The sequence below is a fragment of the Xyrauchen texanus genome, chromosome 37 (genome assembly GCF_025860055.1).
Source record: "Xyrauchen texanus isolate HMW12.3.18 chromosome 37, RBS_HiC_50CHRs, whole genome shotgun sequence".
Classification (NCBI taxonomy): Eukaryota; Metazoa; Chordata; class Actinopteri; order Cypriniformes; family Catostomidae; genus Xyrauchen; species Xyrauchen texanus.
In genome coordinates, this window is record NC_068312.1 from 39,048,431 (window position 1) to 39,061,328 (window position 12,898).

Sequence of the window (12,898 nt, forward strand, 5' to 3'; positions counted from 1 at the left end):
CATGTCCGTCGTGTGTGTGTTTGTGTCTTTTGTTTAAGTTAATCATTAAAGTATTGTTTATATCGCCAGGCCGGTTCTCGCCTCCTCCTTTCCATTGAACTGCTTATATAGGCATTATGACATATAAAGGTCCAGACGAGGAGGTGCTGGAAGTGTGAAGCATTTGGAGTTACACATCAGTCTACTGCGACAGAAAATAGCAGTATATATTCCTGATGCGTCCATATGCATGTGTGTCCAGACCTCACAGTCCTGCGGTGTTTCGAGGAGGAATGGAGATGTGTATCTAGTGTTTCCTTATTTTCGAGCAGGAAAGCACAGGCTTGTTGACTTCCTCTCCTCCCTTCCTTCCTTCTGTGCAAAGGTACTCATCTGAAAAAAGAGAACAAAGTGATTCTTCCTGTTCTGTGTCTTAAGTCACTTCAAATGCAGTTTGAGCGGGTCATTGTGATGAGCGCAGGGCATGGGACAGGTAAGAGACACGGGCCGCTGCCAGCCTGATAGCACACACACACATACACACACACACACACACACACACACACTCGCGCACGCTGGGTTGAGAGTTTATCATCTGTGTTTAACGGGTCATTGAGCGCTGCGGTTGGAGATGATGATGGTTACAGGTGCTGGCATGTTGTTCAACATTTTTTGGTGAAACGTCTGTAGCATCAGCATCAATGTTTTGGTTGGATACTGACCGCATAACTTGATGATTAATGAATAATTAAATATGCCTGAATTCCAGTGTCAGAACTAAACTTTACATTAACATTAAGCGACAATATTTGCTCTCTGGTTTTTATTTCCAGGGCATTTTTATTTTGTACATTTATGAAGGCAAATTTTTTTCCACCCATTTAAAAGACAAACTTTGTCTCATTCAATAACGTCAAATATTTATAATTAATCGATTCATTAATACAAATGTATTACCTGAGAATTCATTATATATATATATATATATATATAATAAAATATTTAGATCTCTATCAGAAGTTGCAAATAAAATAAATAAATTAAAAAAACAGAAGAATTCATTACGAGGACATTTTTTACCCCATTTTATTTTTCTGGGGCATTTTCGTCATTTTGGCTGGCATTTTTGCCCTGAACCCCCTAAATCTCTGACCCTGCTGTATTCATAAAAATAATTTACATTATATTTATTTGTTACATTATGTATATTTGACATTCTCTATGTTTTGTAACAACTTAGATATAATGTACATACTTCTTTTTCCTGATAATATACATACAGTGTATATATCGCTGCACTTCAGCTTTTAGCTTCACTTTAATCTGCATTTATTACGAATGCAACTCAACACATATTGTGTTAAAGATCAAATGCATATTTAAAGAGACAGTTCACCAAAAAACTAAAGTTCTATGACTTTCTTCTTTTTCTTTCTGTAGAACTAAAAAGTAGGCAGAACGTTAGTCTCAGTCACCATTCATTTTCATTGCATCTTTTTTTTACATGTAATGAAAGTGAATGGTGACTGAGATGCTACCTAACATCTCCATTTGCTTTCACAGAAGAAGGAAAGTCATGCAGGTTTTCAACAATATGAGGGTGAGTTACTGATGGTTGAATTTTTTATTTAATAAAAATAATACTGCTTTATGTAAAATGAAAAAATTATAATAAACATTGTGGCATTCATCTGTTTCATATAGCTGATTAATAAACTGACATATTTTCACCAGGTCAGTTTGAAATGCTAGAGAAAAACACAATAGGGCCTGGAAACAAGTATTGACGCTGACTACCACCACGTCGTGAGTTTGAATCCAGGGTGTGTTGAGTGACTCCAGCCGGGTCTCCTTAGCAACCAAATTGGCCCGGTTGCTAGGGAGGGTGGAGTCACATGGGGTAACCTCCTCGTGGTGGTGATTAGTGGTTCTCGCTCTCAATGGGGCGTGTGGTGAGTTGTGTGTGGATTGTGGAGAGTAGCATGAGCCTCCAAATGCTGTGAGTCTCCTTAGCAACCAAATTGGCCCGGTTGCTAGGGAGGGTAGAGTCACATGGGGTAACCTCCTCGTGGTGGTGATTAGTGGTTCTTGCTCTCAATGGGGCTGGTGCTGAGTTGTGTGTGGATCGTGGAGAGTAGCATGAGCCTCCACATGCTGTGAGTCTCCTTAGCAACCAAATTGGCCCGGTTGCTAGGGAGGGTAGAGTCACATGGGGTAACCTCCTCGTGGTGGTGATTAGTGGTTCTCTCAATGGGGCGTGTGGTGAGTTGTGTGTGGATCGTGGAGAGTAGCATGAGCCTCCACATGCTGTGAGTCTCCTTAGCAACCAAATTGTCCCGGTTGCTAGGGAGGGTAGAGTCACATGGGGTAACCTCCTCGTGGTGGTGATTAGTGGTTCTCTCAATGGGGCGTGTGGTGAGTTGTGTGTGGATCATGGAGAGTAGCATGAGCCTCCACATGCTGTGAGTCTCCGCGGTGTCATGCACAATGTGTCACGTGATCAGATGCGCGGATTGACGGTCTCAGAAGCAGAGGCGACTGAGATTCATCCTCCGCCACATGGATTGAGGCGAGTATCCGCGCCACCACGAGGACCTACTAAGTAGTGAGAATCGGGCGTTCCAAATTGGGATAAAAGGAATAAAATAAAATACAAAATAAATAAATAAAAAATGTAGTTTTCATCTGCTCTAGATGTTTATGTCAGCTGTTATTACCAGAGGTATTACGATCGTTGGCATTCGTTTAGTCCCGTTTCAATCGTCAAAGACTGATAATATTTCTGATGACAACTGATGAACCTCTGATACAGTTTGACAATGTTCTACTAGGATGACATCACAAATAAATGCTTTGTAATGAAAACGAGAAGTTCCTCTGCTAATGAAAAGAAAAATGAACAGAGGAACTTAAAGAGAAGTAAAAAGAGAGAAGAGAGAAGTTCATCTATCTGAGCGATCAATCGGGCTAACTGGATTTAGACCAGGGATGGGCAACTTTGAAGGTCGCGAGGGCCAACAAGGCGCCGGATTACAAATCTGCACTCTAACAATGTTCACCCCTTTACTACATTTTTGTGGGTAGTCTATGCATGACTAATACAATATTAGCATTTTTACTTTATCATGCAGTTCACATGTACAAATTCATGTTCAGTTGACAAGCAATATACTTTCAATTTTAATCTCATTTGCATTGTCTATATTTGCAACACACAAGTAGGTGTCTGAGTCAAAGTTCACCAATTCATCTACAATAAATCTTTCTGCAAACTGTTTTTACAGGCAGGTTAAAGGGCGATTCCACAACTGAACATCAATGATCTGAGAAACTCTAATGTGAAGGAACCAAAGAACTTCAGTATGGATTTAAAAGACAGTGACGGCAAACGGGCAGATGAGTGCACCACCAGAAACGTTGACCTCTCTTGTCTTCCATACCCTCAACTCCACCGATATGCCCCTGGCATGATTGACCTCAACAGACTGCGACTGCATCGTGTTATTGGGAGGTATGATGGCGTACAGGTTAAACAGGAGATGGTGAAGCCGCTGCCACTGTGGCCCGCGTCCCCTCTGCTCGTGCACTCTCCATCACCATACTTTTCCCCGTTCCATCCAAGTTTAGTCCCATTCCCCTTCCTCATGCCTGGCTCCATCCCGCATCTCTCCCCAAACACTGTCTACCAGAGCGAGGCGTTTCGGTATCGCCGCAGAGGTCAAGAGGCCAGCAAATCTGCTCTGACCAATGCTGAAAAACCTGGGTTGGGTATCCATGTCGACGAAAGCTACTACGTCGACGTCGGCCATAATCAAAAGCGCTGGAAGTGCCGCATGTGCGAGAAATCATACACCTCCAAATACAACCTGATCACGCACATCCTGGGTCACAGCGGCATCAAACCACACGGCTGCACCCTCTGTGGGAAGCTCTTCAAACAGCTGAGTCACCTGCACACGCACATGCTCACTCATCAGGGCACGAGGCCGCATAAATGCCAGGTCTGCCATAAAGCCTTCACGCAGACCAGCCACCTGAAGAGACACATGATGCAGCACAGCGACGTCAAACCCTACAGCTGCGGCGTCTGTGCACGCGGTTTCGCGTACCCCAGCGAGCTACGTGCGCACGAGCTGAAGCACGAACGAGGTCAGGAGAACGTCTGCGTGGAATGCGGACTGGACTTCCCGACGCTGGCGCAGCTGAAACGGCACCTGACGGTGCACAGCGGGCCAGTAAAGTACGACTGCAGCGAGTGCGGGAAGAGCTTCCAGTATCCGAGCCAGTTGCAGAATCACATGATGAAACACAAGGATATTCGGCCGTTCATCTGCAGTGAGTGCGGGATGGAGTTTGTCCAATCACATCATCTCAAGCAGCACACACTGACACACAAGGTAAACAGAAGTTTATGTAAAACTTCAAAGTATCGTGGGTAAGGTTTATGTAAAACCCTGACCTTAACCTAAACCACAGCTTAACCTAACCCTGACCTTAACCTAAAACACAGCTTAACCTAACCCTGACCTTAACCTAAACCACAGCTTAACCTAACCCTGACCTTAACCTAAACCACAGCTTAACCTAACCCTGAGTTTAACCTATCCCTAACCTAACCCTGACCTTAACCTAAACCACAGCTTAACCTAACCCTGACCTTAACCTAAACCACAGCTTAACCTAACCCTGACCTTAACCTAAACCACAGCTTAACCTAACCCTGACCTTAACCTAACCCTGACCTTAACTTAAACCACAGCTTAACCTAACCCTGAGTTTAACCTATCCCTAACCTAACCCTGACCTTAACCTAACCCTGACCTTAACCTAAACCACAGCTTAACCTAACCCTGAGTTTAACCTATCCCTAACCTAACCCTGACCTTAACCTAAACCACAGCTTAACCTAACCCTGACCTTAACCTAAACCACAGCTTAACCTAACCCTGAGTTTAACCTATCCCTAACCTAACCCTATCCTTAACCTAAACCATAGCTTAACCTAACCCTGAGCTTAACCTAACCCTATCCTTAACCTAACCCTGAGTTTAACCTAACCCTGAGTTTAACCTAACCCTGATCTTAACCTAACCCTGAGTTTAACCTAACCTTGTCCTTAACCTAACCCTGAGTTTAACCTAACCCTGATCTTAACCTAACCCTGAGTTTAACCTAACCTTGTCCTTAACCTAACCCTGAGTTTAACCTAACCCTGAGCTTGTTTCACACATCTTACATCAGCACAGTGAAGAAAACAAATCTTACTCAGTATATTGTCTTGTTTTCCAGTAATTATAACTAAATATCCTTAAAACAAAATACAAGGACAGAAAGAGGAATTTAATTTATGAAATAGTTTTGCCTTCCCTCGCAATACCTTTATCCATCCCTTACGGAAATTAAGCATGTTTTTTTTACAGTAAACAAAGTTGAACTATGATATTCATGGTAAACCGTAGAAAAGTAGCAAAACTAAAACTATGGTAATAAAATTCATAATTATTTTGTAAAAAAAAAGGGTATTTTCGCTACAGTAACACCATGGTTCATTAGTGATTTTTAAAACAATGGACCTCACCACAAAAATGGATAGATGATTACTGCATGTTTACAACAGTGAAACTATAGTTTATTTTCAAAATTAACTATGGTGTTACTATAGTAAAACTGAAGTAACTATGTTTGTTTTTTTATTAAGATTATTACCAGTTTTGTTTTTCCTGTATTTTTACTATTGTTGACTATATTAATATGGTTACTGCAGTAAAGCCATGGTTAAAGGAACAGTTCACCCAAAAATGTAAGAAGAATATCTCAGATCTGTAGGTCCATTTAATTCAATGTTTGAAATTTGAAGCTCAAAAAAGCACATAAAATTAATCCAGTGGTTTAATCCATGTCTTCAGAAGTGATATGATAGGTGTGAGTGAGAAACAGATCAATATTTAAGTCATCATCTACTATAAATCTACACTTTCACTTTCACATATGACTCCAGTGGTTTAATCCATGTCTTCAGAAGTGATATGATAGGTGTGGGTGAGAAACAGATCAATATTTAAGTCATCATCTACTATAAATCTCCACTTTCACTTTCACATATGACTCCAGTGGTTTAATCCATGTCTTCAGAAGTATAAAAAGATATAAAAGTGTGGGTGAGAAAAAGATCAATATTTAAGTCCTTTTTTACTATAAATTCTCCTCCGTGCCCAGTAGGTGGCGATATGCACGATGAATGTGAACCGGCAAAAAACACAAGAAGAACAGCGCTTAGGAGGGCTGTTTGAATATGGTAACCCAGAAATCACTTTATTTTCAGGATAGAGCTGCAGTTTTGTTAAGCAGTATAGAAACGCTGTCAGTGTGAACGCTCCACGTGTGCCTGCTATTACATACTGCAGACACAAGAAGTGTGAAACAGGTCTGTGACGGTTTGGAGTTTCATGGTTTGTTTGTCTCTATCTGTGTATCGTTTAGGGGGTGAAGGAGCACAAGTGTCGTATCTGTGGCCGTCAGTTCACGCTGCTCGCCAACATGAAACGCCACGTTCTGATTCACACCAACATCCGGGCATATCGTTGTCACCTGTGTTACAAGAGCTTCATCCAGAAACAAACGCTCAAGGCTCATATGATCGTCCACTCGGAAATCAAACCCTACAAATGCAAGGTCCGTCAGTGAGTAAACTGTATTTAATTTAATAACTACAGAGTGGGGTAAAGAAAATGGAGCCAGCATGTTTGATTCATATTCATACTCATATCTTAAAAATGCATAGAGGCCCCTGGAGTCGTGAGTTTCAATCCAGGGTGTGCTGAGTGACTCCAGCCAGGTCTCCTAAGCAACCAAATTGGCCCGGTTGCTAGGGAGGGTAGAGTCACGTGGGGTAACCAAATTGGCCTGGTTGCTAGGGAGGGTAGAGTCACAAGGGGTAACCAAATTGGCTCCGGTTGCTAGGAAGGGTAGAGTCACATGGGGTAACCTCCTCATGGTCATGATTAGTGCGAATTGACAGTCTCAGATGCGGAGGCAACTGAGAGTCATCCTCCACCACCCGGATTGAGGCGAGTCACTACGCCACCACGTGGACTTGGAGCGCATTGGGAATTGGGCGTTCCAAATTGGGGAGAAAAAAATGCATAGGAGGTATTTGCACTGTGAAGTAATCGTGAGCAACAACTTGCAAACTTGGAAGAAGAATACAACCAAAAATGATCCCGTAACCCCGTATGACTTTTTCTTTATTCTGTAAAACACAAAAGAAGATGTTAGGCAGAATCCTAACCTCAGTCACCATTCACTTTCATTTAATTGTACCAACCCATCAGAGTCTTGTCTGTTTTGGAATGCTTGTGACCATGTCCTGGGATGGGTTGGTGAAACGATGACCAGATACGTTTTTGGCAGTTGAGTGTCTCTTCGTCTGTAGGAAGGATATCGCAGCACAAACTGAGTGTGTAACAATGGCTCTCACGTCCCCCGAGAACAAACCCGCAAATAGATTTCATCTCGCTTTCTCTCGCGCTCAGGAGCACTTCCTGTTTTCTCACGGTCCGTTCGGACAGTTTACAGTCCCTCTCTCCTCCTGAAGGAAAGGAAAGGACCACCCTAATAAAAAAAGAAAGTAGAGGAAGGACAGCAGAAGAGGAGAACTCGTTCTGTGAGATGACGACTCCTCTATTTTCAGTGTAGCAACTCATGAGAATTCCTTCAGTAATAAACCGTAATAAACTCTTGATTATGGTTAAATGTACTTTCACTCTCTACAAGTTTATAGTGCACTAAAATAAAGCAAAAAGCCATAAGAGGCGGTGTGTTACACTGATTTTAAACATGGCCTCTTACTGCTTTTAAAAAACAGCTGCAATAACAATACTTGTTATTGGGGGGTGCCTCGTGCCCCCCCACAAAATGCCACCCTGGGCGACTGCCCATGTCGCCCCTGCCTAAATCCGCCACTGACCCTCCTATTGTGTTCGGGTCAAATTTGACCCGTTTCAAGTTCAAATATTTCATAAATATTATCCATATAATATATTTTGCCTAAATCATCCCGTGAAATTTGGGTCAGTTTTTTGTGTTTTCTGAAAAACTTGAAAAAATTACTTGGGACATTATTTTAGGAAGGTGACGAAATAATAATTTTCTCCCCAATTTGGAACGGCCAATTCCCAATGCGCTCCAAGTCCTCGTGGTGGCGTAGTGACTCGCCTCAATCCGGGTGGCGGAGGACGAATCTCAGTTGCCTCCGCGTCTGAGACCGTCAATCCGCGCATCTTATCACATGACTTGTTGAGCGCGTTATCGTGGAGACGTAGCGCATGTGGAGGCTTCACACTATTCTCCGCAGCATCCACGCACAACTCACCACACGCCCCACCGAGAGCGAGAGCCACTAATCACCACCACGAGGCGGTTACCCCATGTGACTCTACCCTCCCTAGCAACCGGGCCAATTTGGTTGCTAAGGAGACCTGGCTGGAGTCACTCAGCACGCCCTGAATTCAAACTCACGACTCCAGGTGTGATAGTCACCGTAAATACTCGCTGAGATACCCAGACCCTCTTATATTTCATAAATATGGACCCCAACTCTATAAATCTGGGGAACATTGGAACTACCCCATTTAAACCTGGCTGGTCACTTCAGCTGCTATCTGAGAGTTAAAAGACTCTGTAAGATGCTGAAAGATTGGAGATTAAATGACACCGTGTTTGCCTCATTTTAAATAAACAGTAAAAACAGAGATGCAAATTTACTTTCAAGTGAGTTTTTACTTTTGCTACTTTAAAATGAACTTTTGGTGATATCTTCCAAAGTTTTTTGAATTTTTTTGCAATTGTTTAAGCTACACAGTGTTGACATGGCAACAGGTAAACAAAAGAGGTTTCGTCTTTCCAGCGTGTGTGTAAACATTTAAACCACAAGTGTGACAACTAGCCCCATGTTAGTTTGTGCCCTGTGTTCCCCTAAATATGGGACAGAACACACACTGGGCTAAACTAACCCAGCAAATTAGGCTGATCATTTTAACCCTGCAAATGGGTTATTTATTCAGCCCAAATAATGGTTAATTTTTACAGGAATGCTGGGTTAATTTGATCTCATAAGTGGTTTCATATTTTCATATTATTTTATCCTTTAATAAAAATTGTAAAATAAACCACACCGTCAACAAATGTGCAAACATGGTAACTACTTTATTCTGGATTATTGTAAATACATGTAATAAATGCATTTAAACTCATTTTACAAACATATTAAGAAACAGCATGTAGGACAATAAAGCAACATTTTAATTAATGTTAATGTTAAATACACTAGGCATTAAAAATACATTAAATGCCAATTGTATTATTTAAAGGGACAGTTCACCCAAAAATGAAAAATCTCTAATTTACTCGCCCTCATGTCATCCCAGATGTGTGACTTTCTTTCATCTGCAAAACACAAATGAAGATTTTTAGAAGAATATTTCAGCTCTGTTGGTCCGTACAATGCAATTGAATAGTGGACAGAACTTTGAAGCTTCAAAAAGCACATAAAGGCAGCATAGAAGTAATCCAGGTGACTCCAGTGGTGTAATCCATGTCTTCAGAAGAGATATGATAGGTGTGGGTGAGAAACAGATCAATATTTAAGTCATTATCTACTATAAATCTACACTTTCACTTTCACATATGACTCCAGTGGTTTAATCCATGTCTTCAGAAGTGATATGATAGGTGTGGGTGAGAAAAAGATCAATATTTAAGTCCTTTCTTACTCTAAATATCCGTCTTGAAAGAAAAACTAAACAGGTGCCGTATGTGACTTTTAGATGTAAAAGTGAAGATTTATTGTAAAAGAAAAAAGGTCTTGAATATTAATCTGTTTCTCACTTTGTCATTTAACCACTGGAGTTGTATGGAACACATTTATGCCGCCTTTATGTGCTTTTTGGAGCTTCAAAGTTCTGGTCACCATTCACTAGCATTGTATGGACCTACAGAGCTGAAATATTCCACTTGTCTGTAGCCATTACACAGAATTCTCCTCCAGTGTTTGCAACACCTAAACGAACTACTTTTGTCGGTGGACCAAAGGTAAACAAAAAAGGGTCCATATTGTGCTAACTTGTTGTATAAAAGCAAAGCGACCTAATCACAGCCATGAGTGTGATGTTGTTAGTGCTATGATAGGAAGTCCTCAAACAGTACATATATGTTTAAGAACATTACACATTCTGACACACGTTGTGTCAAAAGCATTCTTTTAGGTTCAAATAGTTTCTCTCTTCACAGCTGTGTGGAAAGGAGTTTAACAGAATGCACAATCTCATGGGCCACATGCACATGCATTCTGACAGCAAACCCTTCAAATGTCTTTACTGCGCCAGCAAGTTCACTCTGAAGGGGAATCTGACCCGCCACATGAAGGTCAAACACGGGATCATGGATCAAGGACTGGATGCTCGGGGTAAGATGCTTCAGCAGAACACTAATTTTATTACTCTGGAAATATGCTGAGTGACTCCAGCCGGGTCTCCTTAGCAACCAAACTGGCCCAGTTGCTAGGGAGGGTAGAGTCACATGGGGTAACCTCCTCGTGGTCGCTATAATGTGATTCTCACTCTCGGTGGGGCGTGTGGTGAGTGACCCCGGCCGGGTCTCCTTAGCAACCAAATTGGCCCGGTTGCTAGGGAGGGTAGAGTCACATGGGGTAACCTCCTCGTGGTCACTATAATGTGATTCTCGCTCTCAGTGGGGCGTGTGCTGAGTGACTCCAGACAGGTCTCCTTAGCAACCAAATTGGCCCGGTTGCTAGGGAGGATAGAGTCACATGGGGTAACCTCCTCGTGGTCGCTATAATGTGATTCTCGCTCTCAGTGGGGCGTGTGCTGAGTGACTCCAGACAGGTCTCCTTAGCAACCAAATTGGCCCGGTTGCTAGGGAGGATAGAGTCACATGGGGTAACCTCCTCGTGGTCGCTATAATGTGGCTCTCAGTGGGGCGTGTGGTGAGTGACTCCGGCCGGGTCTCCTTAGCAACCAAATTGGCCCGGTTGCTAGGGAGGGTAGAGTCACATGGGGTAACCTCCTCGTGGTCACTATAATGTGGTTCTCGCTCTCGGTGGGGCGTGTGGTGAGTGACTCCGGCCGGGTCTCCTTAGCAACCAAATTGGCCCGGTTGCTAGGGAGGGTAGAGTCACATGGGGTAACCTCCTCGTGGTCACTATAATGTGGTTCTCGCTCTCGGTGGGGCGAGTGGTGAGTTGTGCGTGGATGCCACGGAGAATAGCGTGAAGCCTCCACACGCGCTACGTCTCCACGGTAACGCACTCAAAGAGTCACGTGATAAGATGCGCGGATTGACGGTCTCAGACGCGGAGGCAACTGAGATTCGTCCTCCACCACCCGGATTGAGGCCAGTCACTACAACACCACAAGGACCACATTGGGAATTGGGCGTTACAAATTGGGAAATATTGGAAATAATTATGATAATGTTCCCTGTCTTATTCTCTCTGGAAAGTGTTCAGAAGTTGCGGGCGGTTGTGTCTCTCGGGCCCGCTGCGGATTCTGTCCCGCATCCATCAGGAAGAGCCCTTCGATCTGTCGCAGAAGTCCCAGGGGCAGCTTCGCCTCTCACAGTCAGACGGCGAGAGCGTCCGTGGTGGGAGCTCCAGTCGAGAGGAAGACGAGGACAGTCTGTACAGAATGAGCCAGTACAGCCCTGATATCTACAACCCAGCGCTGGAGGCCAGAAAGGCTGATGATGAAGATGACGGGGAGGACGAGGAGGCCCATGATAAGAAGAAATGTTATGATGACAAAGAGGAGCTCCAGAGCAGAAGCTACTGTGAGAGTCAACAGAGCTCAATCTCTGATGCAGAACTCGACTTACACTGCAAAAGACCATGTTTAAAGATATAGTTCACCCAAAAATAACGATTCTGTAATAATTTACTCACCCTCATGCCATCCCAGCTGTGTGACTTTCTTTCTTCTGCAAAACACAAATTAAGATTTTTAGAAGAATATTTCCACTCTGTAGGTCCATACAATGCAAGTCAATGGTGACCAGAACTTTTAAGCTTACAAAAGCACATAAATGCAGCATAAAAGTAATCCATACGACTCCAGTGGTTTAATCCATGTCTTCAGAAGTGATATGATAGGAGTGAGTGAGAAACAGATAAATGTTGAAGTCATGTTCTACTATAAATCTACACTTTCACTTTCACATATGACTGTATTGATGAAATATTGATCTGTGTCTCACCCACATCTATCATATCACTTCTGAAGACATGGATTAAACCACTGGAGTCATATGTGAAAGTGAAAGTGTAGATTTATAGTAGAAAATGACTTAAACGTTAATCTGTTTCTCACCCACACCTATCATATCACTTCTGAAGACATGGATTAAACCACTGGAGTCATACGTGAAAGTGAAAGTGGAGATTTATAGTAGAAAATGACTTAAACGTTAATCTGTTTCTCACCCACACCTATCATATCACTTCTGAAGACATGGATTAAACCACTGGAGTCATACGTGAAAGTGAAAGTGTAGATTTATAGTAGAAAATGACTTAAACGTTAATCTGTTTCTCACTCACACCTATCATATCACTTCTTAAGACATGGATTAAACCACTGGAGTCATATGGATTACTTTTATGCTGCCTTTATGTGCTTTTTGGAGCTTCAAAGCTTGGTCACCATTCACTCGCATTGTATGGACTTACAGAGCTGAAATATTCTTCTAAAAATCTTCATTGTGTTCTGCAGAAGAAAGAAAGTCACACATCTGGGATGGCATGAGGGTGAATAAATGATGAGAGAATTTACTTTAATTTAGTGAAAATGTGTAGAAATCTGTGAAAGTATGTTGATTTAGCATAGCATGTATTTTAATAGTACGATTT

General features: G+C 42.5%; 1 protein-coding gene across 3 annotated transcripts; it reads left to right on the plus strand.

Annotated features, from left to right (window-relative positions):
• Positions 1-409: 409 nt before the first annotated feature.
• On the plus strand, positions 410-11,979 carry LOC127630372 (zinc finger protein 366-like). 3 transcript variants are annotated; one of them, XM_052107824.1, is made up of 6 exons: positions 436-472; positions 1,543-1,579; positions 3,264-4,376; positions 6,460-6,651; positions 10,267-10,441; positions 11,497-11,979. In XM_052107824.1, exons 3-6 carry the CDS (start codon positions 3,342-3,344, stop codon positions 11,895-11,897), a joined length of 1,803 nt encoding a protein of 600 aa, XP_051963784.1. In that variant the 5' UTR covers positions 436-472; positions 1,543-1,579; positions 3,264-3,341; the 3' UTR covers positions 11,898-11,979. The 3 variants fall into 3 exon arrangements, with proteins under 3 accessions (XP_051963785.1, XP_051963784.1, XP_051963783.1); XM_052107823.1 differs by having other exon boundaries at positions 458-472; positions 1,496-1,579; XM_052107825.1 differs by lacking the exon at positions 1,543-1,579 and having other exon boundaries at positions 410-472.
• The last annotated feature ends 919 nt before the right edge of the window (positions 11,980-12,898 follow it).